The sequence below is a fragment of the Primulina tabacum genome, chromosome 18 (genome assembly GCF_025594145.1).
Source record: "Primulina tabacum isolate GXHZ01 chromosome 18, ASM2559414v2, whole genome shotgun sequence".
In the NCBI taxonomy this organism is placed as follows: Eukaryota; Viridiplantae; Streptophyta; class Magnoliopsida; order Lamiales; family Gesneriaceae; genus Primulina; species Primulina tabacum.
In genome coordinates this window covers 201,540-213,304 of record NC_134567.1, presented here as the reverse complement: position 1 = coordinate 213,304, position 11,765 = coordinate 201,540, and the positions used below count along the sequence as shown (strand labels likewise).

At 48.8% G+C, this 11,765-nt stretch overlaps 1 protein-coding gene across 1 annotated transcript; it reads left to right on the top strand.

Annotated features, from left to right (window-relative positions):
• The first annotated feature begins 4,241 nt into the window (after positions 1-4,241).
• Positions 4,242-7,770, top strand: LOC142533485 (uncharacterized). Its single transcript, XM_075640288.1, has 3 exons — positions 4,242-5,458; positions 5,560-7,255; positions 7,447-7,770. The coding sequence occupies exons 1-3, from the start codon at positions 4,242-4,244 to the stop codon at positions 7,768-7,770; spliced, it is 3,237 nt and encodes a 1,078-aa protein (XP_075496403.1).
• Positions 7,771-11,765: the final 3,995 nt, after the last annotated feature.

The window sequence follows — 11,765 nt, the reverse complement described above, 5'->3', positions numbered from 1 at the left end:
CTTCTCCTTGCCCGCCGCTTTATTACTTTTATGCTCTCTGGCCGATTGTTATGGTGGCTCTGGATGATCTTTTTCTATGGTCTCTCTGGCCCGGAGTCTCATTCATGTCGGGATTTATATGGTTTCTACTTTCGTTCCGTGATTTGGTGGCTCTGGTTGTTCTCTATTGGTTGCATCTTCTTTCAGAGTTACAGTCATGCTTGGATTTCTGATTTTATGAGCTCCGTCAGTTTTCTCCCTCTCCCTGGGTCTTGGAGCTTTTCCTGACTTTCGCTGGATTGCGGTCCTTCTTTGTGCTTCGACCGTTTTAGCACAGTGACTTTCCAGCTGCATAATATTTTGATTGCCAGATCGTGTACAGTGGACCGATCTCGGATTAGGATGTATTTTTCAGTTTGGCATCACACTGGCAGATGGCTCAGAGATGGGTACCATCGGTGGCCTTTTGCACCTACTTCTGAGCCGGATTTCTACTGTTTAGATAGGTTTCGATTTATTTTCATGTATTTAGCGTCGCTTCTGGACGTTCATTTCTATTATGCTCCTTACCTAGGGATTAGTTTTTGGCTCACATATTTGCCACCCTAGATTTTGTTTTCTGTGTGTTGTGTGGTAGCTTTTCGAGAGGTCTTGGTATAGTCCCCCTCTCGTTAGGTTTTATGATGTATTTTTGTTTTGATGATATATACAGGTAGGGGTCTGCCTAACCCCCCGCTTCCAGCGGTGTTTTATTTTAAAAAAAAAAAAAAAAAAAAAAAAAAAAACCCTAAACCCTAAACCCTAAACCCTAAACCCTAAACCAAAAACCCCAAACCAAACCGAATGCTCTCAACCAAAAAAACCCAAAAAACACCCCAAAAATCGCCAAAACTTTGCTGCTCCGCCGCCATGTCGCCGCCGCCGGTTTCCGGCCGGTTCACCCCTTCACCCGAGTTGCCTCACCTTGATGAACAACATACTCAAAAATCAGCTTCATTGGAAAAGGATTGCCCGTCCAAATCGCCTCTTCAATTTCCGCAAATTCCGGCCACTTTTGCGTCGACAGTCTCCACCGGTCCGATTGCCGCCGATCATACATCATTTGAAGCGCCTCCTCACGGCGACTCATGTGTCCAAAAATCAGAAAGATCGGAGTCCGTTTGCCCAGCCGATTTTACATCCAAAGTTGCGTCGGTACTGTTCACCGCGCCACGTCCCACGTTTCTGTCCACTCCGGCCGATTCCGGAAACCTCTGTTCAATAGGGACCCCGATCTGGAAAGCCCATGACCAGACGATTCCAACACCACAAGCCCCGTCGTCAACGGTGTTCAGCGCCGACGGGAATTTCAGATCTACGTTTTCCGCCGCAGAAACCCTAACGCCGACGGGGTTTTTCTTCAATTCCGGCGTCGTCGCCGCTCCGTTGGTCAAGTCCTCTGAACCATATACTCCACCATCTATGGGTAATCCAATTATATCTTCAATTTCAGCTAATTCATCGCCGATCAGAAACGCCCAAATTGGCGATTTTCAATCGATTTCATCCAATTCTAGTGTCCAATCGGCCCCTCCGACTTCCGGTTCTCGTGCTTTGGATACCGGTTCTGTACTCCCCATGATGTCGCCGGCGATCGCTGCAACTCCGGCCGATAACTCGCGGGTCAACTCGGGCGAGTCAAACCGTCGTGTTGACCGAGTTGACTCGGCAGTCAATGGTTCTGCATCTGCGGTCAAACCCGTCGTTCGTGCTGAGGTTCGGGCTACTGTTTCTTTTCGTGACGCTCTTGCACCTCCGTCTCCTCGCACCGTGCAGAAAAGTTTCGAGGATGTGCGTAATTCGATGGAGGAGCTGCCTGAGCCGTCTATTCTGGATGGTAAGCCGGGTATCCGATTCCCGGTTGAGGTAATTTCTTCACTGATCGAACCTTTTAAATATGCTCTAGTCGGTAAAATTTCGGGGAACAGGTCCTTAGTCCCTAATTCTTCGATTTCTGTGGCTTTCGAAAAAATGGGACTAGTGCGATCGTTTGACTTGAAATTCTTACCCAGAGGTTTTTTGGTCATTTCTCTCTCATGTGAAGAAGATTACGCGCGCGTTTGGTCGAGGGGGAACATTTTTGTGGGACCACTTGGGATCCGTTTTTCTAAGTGGACCCCCGAATTTAATCTGCATGAGGAATCCCCCATTGCGCCAGTCTGGATCCGTTTTCCGGGCTTACCCTTGCATTTGTTCAACAAGCGTACTCTTTTTGCTCTTGCGAGTCTTGTGGGTAAGCCTGTTAAGATGGACGACCACACTGCTGATGTCTCTCGAGGCGCTTTCGCCCGAGTATGTGTGGAAATTGATGTTTTACAGCCTCCCATTCAGCAGGTTTGGGTTGGTTGGGGTGATCACACACAGGTTATTGATGTCATTTATGAGAAGATCCCCGCATATTGCATTGACTGCAAGATGCTGGGACATTCAGTTACCGTGTGTTATTCTCACGGGAAGAATCCTAGGCCGTCGAGGCCTAAACCCGTTTTTCAAAAATCTCAAGATCCAGTTCCTCCCAAAGCACAAACACCCCAGGAGGGTGCTGTTCCTGTCTTTAATCCTGGACCACAGCCTCAGCTTCATTTAAATGGCGATGGCCCTAGACGTAGACGGAGGAGGCGGCCTGTGCACAGGGGTCCTCCTGCTGGAGCCCCCCCTACAGTTCCTGATGTTCCGCATCAAGTTACTTCCTCAAATGCCTTTGAGGTTTTGTCACCCTGGCATGATGAGGCTCAGCGTTGCGACGATACTGAGTTGGTTGGTCTTAATCCTGATCTTGGATCCCACTTGGAGGTTGTGGGTGATGGTTTACTTGGAGATGCTCCTTTGGATCAGGCTCCTGTTGTTGATGTTGACCCGATTAGTTTGGGTCTGCCCATTGTTGACGCCTTACCTTCGGGTACGGCTTGTGTGTCTGTTCAGTCTTTGGTTCATCAGTTTGAGGAGGGGGGTTTTGGCACTTCTGTTCAGTGCATGGAGAATCACAGCTGCCATTCGATTCCTTCCATTCCTTCTTCTCCAGATGTTTCCTCTCATCTTGAGGAACTTGTTGCTCAACAGGGGTCTCCTGTTTGTGAGCGGATTGTCGAGCGTATGTCTGCTGATGACCTCGACACGGGGTTTGATCGACATTCTGATTCTGGTGCTCAGGATACTGATATGTCGAACGTGAATAAAAGGAAAAAGGAAGCGTTGGGAGTTTCGTTTAAGCGGCGGCCGGGTGCTTCTGCTCATCGATCTCCATGAATTCCCTCATTTGGAATGTTCGGGGACTTCGGAGTTCGGAGTCCCAACAGCGGCTTCATGCTTATGTGAAGGCGCATCAGATTAAGATTTTGGCCATTTTGGAGCCGATGATCATGTTGGACCAGAGATTCATGACTCGCCGTTTTGGTTTTTCTAGAGTCATTTCGAATCTTTCTGGTAATATTTGGGTTTTTTCATCCGCGGATGTGCAGACTGAGTGTGTTTTTGATCATGCTCAGTTCCTGCACATCAAGGTGTCCGCCTCTTTTTTACCGACTGAGGTGTTTTGTTCATTTGTTTATGCCAGCTGCGGCTACGTTGAGCGCAGAGATCTTTGGTCTTCCCTTCTTCAGGTCAAGCCTGCTCTGGGTCCTTGGCTTGTTGGCGGTGATTTTAATGTAGTCAGAGATGCATCTGAGTGTTTGGGCACCCGTGGTGGTAGGCTTCTACCCATGGAGGAGTTCAATACTTTCATTTTGGATTCTGGTCTGGTTGATGCCGGTTTTGAGGGCTCTTCGTTCACATGGACGAATAAGACCATTTGGAAGCGGTTGGACAGGGTTATGGTCTCCGTTGATTGGGGTGATCATTTCAGCTCCATTCGTGTTGAACATCTTCCCCGTACTTTCTCTGACCACTGTCCGCTTTTGGTCACCGCTCCGGTTTTTGCCCGTGGGCCGAGCTCGTTTCGCTTCCAGCGTATGTGGCTTCGGCATCATGGTTTTTTGCAGACTGTTCGGCTTAACTGGTTTCTGCCTTGTAGTTTGAGTGGTATGCCTCGCCTTTTTGCTAAGATTAAGCGCCTCAAACATCACCTCAAGTGGTGGAATCAGGATGTTTTTGGGAACCTTTTCGATAAAATCATTGAGGCTGAGAGGGCTGTTCGGTCCGCTGAGGTTGTCTGTGAGGCTGATCCTTCTGAGTTGAATTGGACTTATCTGTCTGATCGCAATGAGGATCTGGCCCGTGTCACCGCCATGGAGGCGGATTTTTGGAGACAGAAAGCTGCTTGCCACTGGTTAGAGGATGGTGAGAGGAACACCAAACTCTTTCACAACATGGTGAAGAAGAAAAGGGTGGCGAATAAGATTTTCCGCATCTGGGATAATGGGGTATGCCTGACGTCTCCTGAGTTGATTCAGCAGTCGGGAGCCTCGTTTTTCCAGCATTTGCTTACTGGTGACCCCTCTGCGCTTGCGAGTCCTGATTTTTCGGGCTTCCCCTCCGTTATCTCTGCTGTGGAGAATGAGGGTATTGTTGCGACCCCTTCTTTGGAGGAGGTTCGTGCGACCGTCTTCTCCATACATCCTGATAGTGTGGCTGGGCCTGATGGCTTCTCCTCGGCGTTCTTTCAGCATTGTTGGGAGATTGTTCATCAGGATGTTTTTGATGCTGTCCTGGATTTTTTCAGGGGTTCTCCCCTCCCCCAGGGTTTTACCGCCACCACAATCACTCTGATCCCCAAAGTCGCGGGTGCTCATGCTTGGTCGGACTTCCGTCCGATTAGTCTGTGCAATGTCACTAATAAGATCATCTCTAAGCTGTTGTACTCTCGGCTGAGGGTTGTGGCGGAGAGACTTATTTCACCGAATCAGAGTGGCTTCGTTCCGGGTCGGATGATCTCCGATAATATTCTCCTAGCCCAGGAGCTCACTCACAGTCTCACTCTCCCCACTCGTGGCGGTAATGTTATCCTGAAGTTGGATATGGCCAAGGCCTATGACAGGGTCCAGTGGCCTTTCCTCTTCGAGGTTTTGAGACACTTTGGTTTCTCGCAGCGGGTTGTGGAGATGGTCTCGGCTTGCATATCTCATTGTCATTTCTCCGTGAACATCAATGGCTCTCTCTCGGGGTTCTTTGGTTCCACTAGAGGCCTCAGACAGGGCGATCCCTTGTCCCCCATGCTTTTCATTTTGGGGGCGGAGTACCTATCGCGCGGCCTTGACCGCCTCTACCTGCAGCATCCTGAGCTCAGGTACCGCTCTGGTTGTGATATCCTGATTTCCCATCTGGCTTATGCTGATGATGTCATTATTTTCGCCAATGGTGGGTCTCGTAGTTTGCGGCGCCTTATGGGTTTACTGCATCATTATGAGAATTGTTCGGGTCAGCTGGTGAACGCTGTCAAAAGTTCTGTTATCTTGCCTCCGAGGTGTTCTGAGCGACTTCGCTCTCGGATTTTGCGCATCACCAGGTTTGCGGAGGGTCATTTGCCCCTCAAGTACCTCGGAGTCCCCTTGTTTAGGGGTAACCGAGTATGTTTCCTTTTGAGCACCTCCTACAATCTGTTCGTAGGAAGTTAGAGGGTTGGGAGATCCGGACGCTCTCTCCGGGTAGCCGCATAACCCTTATCCGCAGTGTGCTCCTCTCCATGCCGATTTATCTGTTTCAGGTGGTACAGCCACCGCTTGCTGTCATGGAGAAGCTTGAGCTGGTTTTCAACGCTTTTCTCTGGGGGTCGCGGACACTGGAGAAGAAATGGCACTGGGCCAAGTGGTCTCGAGCCTGTCTCCCAGTGATGGAGGGTGGTCTTGGCTTCCGCAGATTGAAAGATCTGGTGGATAGCTTTTCTATTAAGTTGTGGTTCCGGTTTCGGCAGGGCTCCTCTCTCTGGGCGAGATTCCTTTTACGGAAGTATTGCCAGATGGATGCTCCTGCCTCTGTTCTCCCTCGTGGTTTAATATCCCCCACCTGGCGTCGTCTCCTACGGATCAGACCTCGCGCCGAGCCCGGCATTCGCTGGCGCGTTGGCCTTGGAGACGTGTCCTTTTGGGATGACATATGGTTTGGGGATACTGCTCTGTCCAGCCAGTGTGAGGTCCGTGGGGGCCGTGCTGTTCGGATTTTTCACTTTTTGTCTGAGGGGGCTTGGGATTTCGATCTTCTTTGCGCTGTGGTGGCCCCTTCTGTTGCTGAGGCGATTACCTTGACCCCGATTGCCTTTGGCGAGCCTGATTTGGCGCTTTGGATTCACAGTTCTGACGGTGCTTTTTCGATTAGGTCTGCTTGGGAGCTTGTCCGATTGAGAGACCCTGTTTCTGATATCTTGACTCCTTGTTGGGGCCGTTGGTTGAGGCCCACGATGTCTTTTTTTCTTTGGAGATTTTGGCATCAGTGGCTCCCGTTGGATGATATGCTCCAACGTCGTGGCTTTGAGTTGGCTTCTCGATGCCAGTGTTGTGATATGTCGGAGACATTTACACATGTCTTCATTGATGGCCCGATAGCCCGTTATGTCTGGCATTTCTTTGGGGCCATATTTCGTGTCCGGATCCCCTGCACAGGGGATCTCAGGTTGTTCCTTAGCGCTTGGAAGAGAAATCTTCATTGGGCACCTGGGGGCCACGTCAAGGAGTTTCTGCCCTTCATTGTTTTGTGGTTTCTCTGGATGGCTCGTAATGATGCGAAGCACCGTCAGTTGCGTATTTCTGGGGAGACTGTGAAGTCTCAGATTTTGTCTTATCTGCGTCTTGCCCATGCTGCTTTCATTGTTAAGCCCAAGCACTGGCTTGGTGCCTTTGAGGCGGCGAGATCGCTGGGAATTTTTGTTGCCTTTCAGCGGACCCATAGGTTAGCGATTGTCCGGTGGCTCTGTCCACCACCTGGGTGCTTTAAGCTGAATGTTGATGGGAGTTCGAGGGGCAATCCTGGGGAGTCGTCTGTCGGTGGTGTTGTGCGTGATTCTTCTGGCAGAGTGGTGCTCTCCTTCAGCGAGTTTATCGGAGTCGGGACCAATGTCCGGGCGGAGCTTTGGGCGGTTTGGAGGGGCCTTCTTATCTGTTCCGATCTCGGTCTTTTTCCCCTTTGGGTTGAGACCGATTCTCAGATTTCTCTTCAGATCCTGCGTTCTCGTCGGTGCCATTGGGACCTTCATCATACAGTCACTCGGATTCTGTTTCTTTTGAGGGGGCGGGCGGTTCATTTTTCACATATTTTTCGGGAGGGAAATTCGGTGGCGGATGCTTTGGCGGCGAGGGCTCATACCATTAGGGTTTATACCTTAGAGTTAGGTCCTTCACTACCCAGACACATATCCATACTGACCCGCTCGGATATCTCCGGGCTTCCCTACCTTAGATACAGATGTTCTTAGCTATTTGCAGCCCGTTCCTTTATTTCGATCTATTTCTATATATATATATATATATTTATATATATCTATATGTATTTTTTCCTTTGCAGGTACTGTCTCTTTGGAGTGCTTTGTTTCTTTGGATCTGGGTGGACTCTCGCACCTTCTCCATTGGTGCTTTTATTTGGACCACCCTGTTCTCTGGCGGTCGCTCTCTGCAGGCTTCTCCTTGGCCGCCGCTTTCTATATTTTGTGTTCTCTTGCCGGGTTTTATGGTGGCTTTGGATGATCTCTCTCAGTGGTTTCTCTGGCCCAGAGCTCCATTCATGTCGGTATTTATATGTTCTCTGCTTTTGCTACGTGCATTGGTGGCTCTCCATGTTATCTCTTGGCTACCTCTTATATCAACGTTCCAGTCACGCTTGGATTTATGACGTTATGAGCTCCATACGTTTTCACCTTCTTCTGGGGATTTGAAGTTTCTCTTACTTCAGCTGGATTGCGACCGATCTCGGACTAGGACGCCATTTTCATGTTGGACTTACAGCGACAGACGGCTCAGAGATGGGTACAATTGGTTGTCTTTTGCACCTACATCTGAGTCGGATCTTTACAGTTTAGACATGTTTCGATTTGTTTTGATGTATTTAGCGCTGCTCTTATATGTTAATTTTTATTATACGCTTTTCCTAGGGATTAGATTTTGGCACGTGTATTTGCCACCCTAGGTTTTATGTCTTTATGTTTTATGTGTTGTCAGACTCGCTTTTAGAGAGGTCTTGGTATACCTCCCCTCTCTTTAGGCCTTATCTTGTATTTCTTTTGTGTTTATATATACAGGTAGGGGTCCGCCTAACCCCCCCGCTTTCGGCGGTGTTTTATTAAAAAAAAAAAAAAAAAAAAAAACCCTAAACCCTAAACCCTAAACCCTAAACCCTAAACCCTAAACCCTAAACCCTAAACCCTAAACCCTAAACCCTAAACCCTAAACCCTAAACCCTAAACCCTAAACCCTAAACCCTAAACCCTAAACCCTAAACCCTAAACCCTAAACCCTAAACCCTAAACCCTAAACCCTAAACCCTAAAAATTTTCTCTACAGTGAATAGTGTCCAAAAAAAAGTCAAAAATCGCCTAAAATTCGCCCCTATGTCGGCGCCGGTTTCCGGCCGGCCAATAGTACCATCGGATGCGCCTCGGCAAGACAAGGTTACTGTGAAAATTTCAAGTCAATCGGAGCACGTTTGCTCGGCCAATTGCACGATCAAATGTCCGAAATTTGCGCAATTTCCGGCGAAATCTGTCGCGCCGGTAACCGTGCATCGTCCGGTATCGGGTGATATACCGTTGGAACCGTCTTCACCAGTCGATCCTCGTGTCCAACTTTCAGGTCAATCGGAGTCTGTTTGCTTCCCCAAATCGACCGACAAAGTCCCGACGGCACTGTTCACCGCGTCGCCGTCCACTTCTTCAACGATTACGGCCGTTTCTCGTGATGGTTTTCCGATCAAGACCCAGATCCGGAATCCCCATGATAAGGCGCTTCCAATGAGTCAAGGCCCGTTACCAACAACGTCCGGTGGTGAACGGAATTTCAGATCTACGTTTGGCACCATTCAAACCCTAGGTGCGCCGGTTTCGTCTTCCAATTACTCCGGCGTCGGTGCTCCGATTATCAATTCCTCTTTACCGTATACTTTACAAGTCATGGGTAACTCCATGGTGCAATCAATTTCAGCAAATGTTGGTGCAATCAAAAACGCCCAAATTCATGGGTTTCAAACGAGTTCGTCGCCGAGTTCTGCCCGGTTCAACACGTTTTCGGCCGTTTCCGGTGGTTTAGTGGCCGGTTCCTGTCCCTCCTCATCGTCACCGGCCTTTAGCTTTGCTCCGGTTGGAAACTCACCGGTGAAAGCGGTCGAGTCTCCGAGTCAACTCAACCGTGTTGACTCGGCAGTAGGGCCTTTGTGTACTGCTGCTCCGGTAAGTGCTGTGCGTTCTACAGTTCGTTTGCCTTCTCGGATTGAACTGCCCGCTCATGCGGAACTGTTAGGTACTATCATGAATAATGGTGTCGAAATACCTTTTGGGTTCTTTAAGTCGAGTGGATCACCTCTGTCGCCCGTCGGTTCCTCTCTTTTGGGTACCGGTTCTGTGCTCCCATCGTCGTCTCTGGTCGGTAGTGATGTTCAGGTGGTCACCTCGCCATATTTGGCCGGGGGTCAACCGGAGGTCAAACCTACATGTTCTTCTGCTCCTGATGTTTCGGCCACTGTTCCGCCTTCACCAGTCCCTCCTTTGGCTTCATTTCGAGATATCACTGCTCTTCCTCCAGCCAAACAGAGCTTTGCAGGGTTTGGTGACATGCTGGGTGGGCCTGCGGAGCCGACTCTTGTGGAAGGTATTCCGGGTATTCTCTTCCCGGATCAGGTTATTTCTTCCCTGTCAGTGCCTTTTAAATTTTCGTTGATTGGCCGTGTTACAGGGAACCGGGGTGTTACACCCAATAGTGCTATCATGACTGCTTTTTCCCATTTTGGCTTCATGGGCTCGTTTACCGTGAAATTTCTTCCCCGAGGCTTTTTGGTTATTATTTTTTCTGTTGAGGAAGATTTTCTTAAATTATGGTCTCAAAAGTTTGTTTCTATCGGGACAGTTTCGATTCGTTTTTCTAAATGGACACCAGAGTTTAAATTTGAGGCCGAGTCTTCGATTACTCCGGTTTGGGTTCGGATTCTTGATTTACCTCTGCATTTATATGACAAGCAGTGTCTTTATCAGATTGGTAAGATTTTAGGGAACCCTCTTATGGTGGATGAGATTACAGCTGATGGTTCTCGAGGCTCTTTTGCCCGCATTTGCGTTGAGATTGATGTGTTGCAACCTCGTCCGGATCAAATCTGGGTGGGGTGGGGCAGCCACAGACAGACTTTGGGGGTGGTCTATGAAAAAGTCCCATATTTTTGTACGGAGTGCCATATGTTAGGCCATTCTGTGCAGCGCTGTTCTAGTTCTGGTTTTAGGTCTTTTGGCAGCCGTTCCAAAGATCAGGGAAAGCGTCCTCATACTTCTTCGGCTGATCCAGGGTCTTCGGGTCAGCCTCACAGTGTTCCGCATGACTCGGTTCCTTCTAGTGGTGCTGGTTCTGGGAGTACTGAGCCAGGATGGATTCAGCAGCGACGTAGGCGTCGCCAGGCTTCTAGTCAGGTTACTCCTCTGGCTTCTCCTTCGAGTAACCAGTTCGAGGTTCTTCACTCTATTACAGGAGATTCCTTCCCAGGTGTTGATTCTGGTGTTGGTTCATCTTCATGCCCATCGTCCTCCTCTCATTCTTTAGAGGCTATTGTTGAGGATATTCCATTGGTGCCTCAGGTTGTGGTGGCTACCATGCCTACTCCTCAGGACATTTCAGTGGTTGTTACTTCCGTTATTGCAGGTGGTGCTCAGGGGTCTAGTTCTGGGTCGAGCTCTTCTCCGGTTGATGTTGTTCCCGTAGTGATAGACCCGATGATTGTTTCCACTGCTCCGTCACAGATGGTTGTTACTACAGCTTCTGGTCCCATTACTCCGTTACAGATTGACCTTGGGAGTGGTTCTCGAGAGGCTGATTTGGCTCTTCCTCCTACTACTGCATGTCAGTCCTTGCCACTACCCGGTCGCACGCGCTCACAGCAGCGCCGGTTTTACAGGACTCAGAAGAGTCAGGCGGGGTTACCTTATGGGCGACCGCCTGATTCAGGTTGATATGCTTTGAGGTGGGCGTTCACTGCAGAGTTCTCCTTGCCCACCCTTTGTTTTATTTTGATTGATGTATTCTGGGGCAACCTCTGGTTTGTTTGCTTTTTGTTCTGTTGTATTTCGGGTTGCCCTGTTGTAGTATGTCGTTATTTTTGTTTTGATGTTGTGATTGTATAGCCTTTTGCGGAGGTCTTGACACAGTCTCCCTCCCATTAGGTTTTATTTGTACTGCTCTTTGTTGTATAAAAATAAACTTTGATTTAAAAAAAAAAAAAAAAAAAAAAAAAAAAAAACCCTAAACCCTAAACCCTAAACCCTAAACCCTAAACCCTAAACCCTAAACCCTAAACCCTAAACCCTAAACCCTAAAACCCTAAAACCCTAAAACCCTAAAACCCTAAACCCTAAACCCTAAACCCTAAACCCTAAACCCTAAACCCTAAACCCTAAACCCTAAACCCTAAACCCTAAACCCTAAACCCTAAACCAAACCAAAACCATTTTGCCCCCAAAAAATTTCCTCTAATGTGAATAGTGCCCAAAATTCGCCAAAAAATCGCCAAAAATCGCCCCCCTCTCGGCGCCGGTTTCCGGCCGACCAATGATACCATCAGATGCGTCTCGACGAGACGAGGCTACTGTCAAAAAATCAGGTCCATCGGAGCAGGTTTGCCCCGTCAATTTTACGTCC

What these genes read in the sequence shown, in the direction of transcription:
- LOC142533485 (XM_075640288.1), top strand. Translation starts at nt 4,242, where the DNA reads ATGGAGGCGGATTTTTGGAGACAGAAAGCTGCTTGCCACTGGTTAGAG. An exon ending in CGGATTTTGCGCATCACCAG is followed by an intron (nt 5,459 to 5,559) that starts GTTTGCGGAGGG and finishes ATCTGTTCGTAG; the next exon opens with GAAGTTAGAGGGTTGGGAGA. An exon ending in CGAGGGCTCATACCATTAGG is followed by an intron (nt 7,256 to 7,446) that starts GTTTATACCTTA and finishes TTTCCTTTGCAG; the next exon opens with GTACTGTCTCTTTGGAGTGC.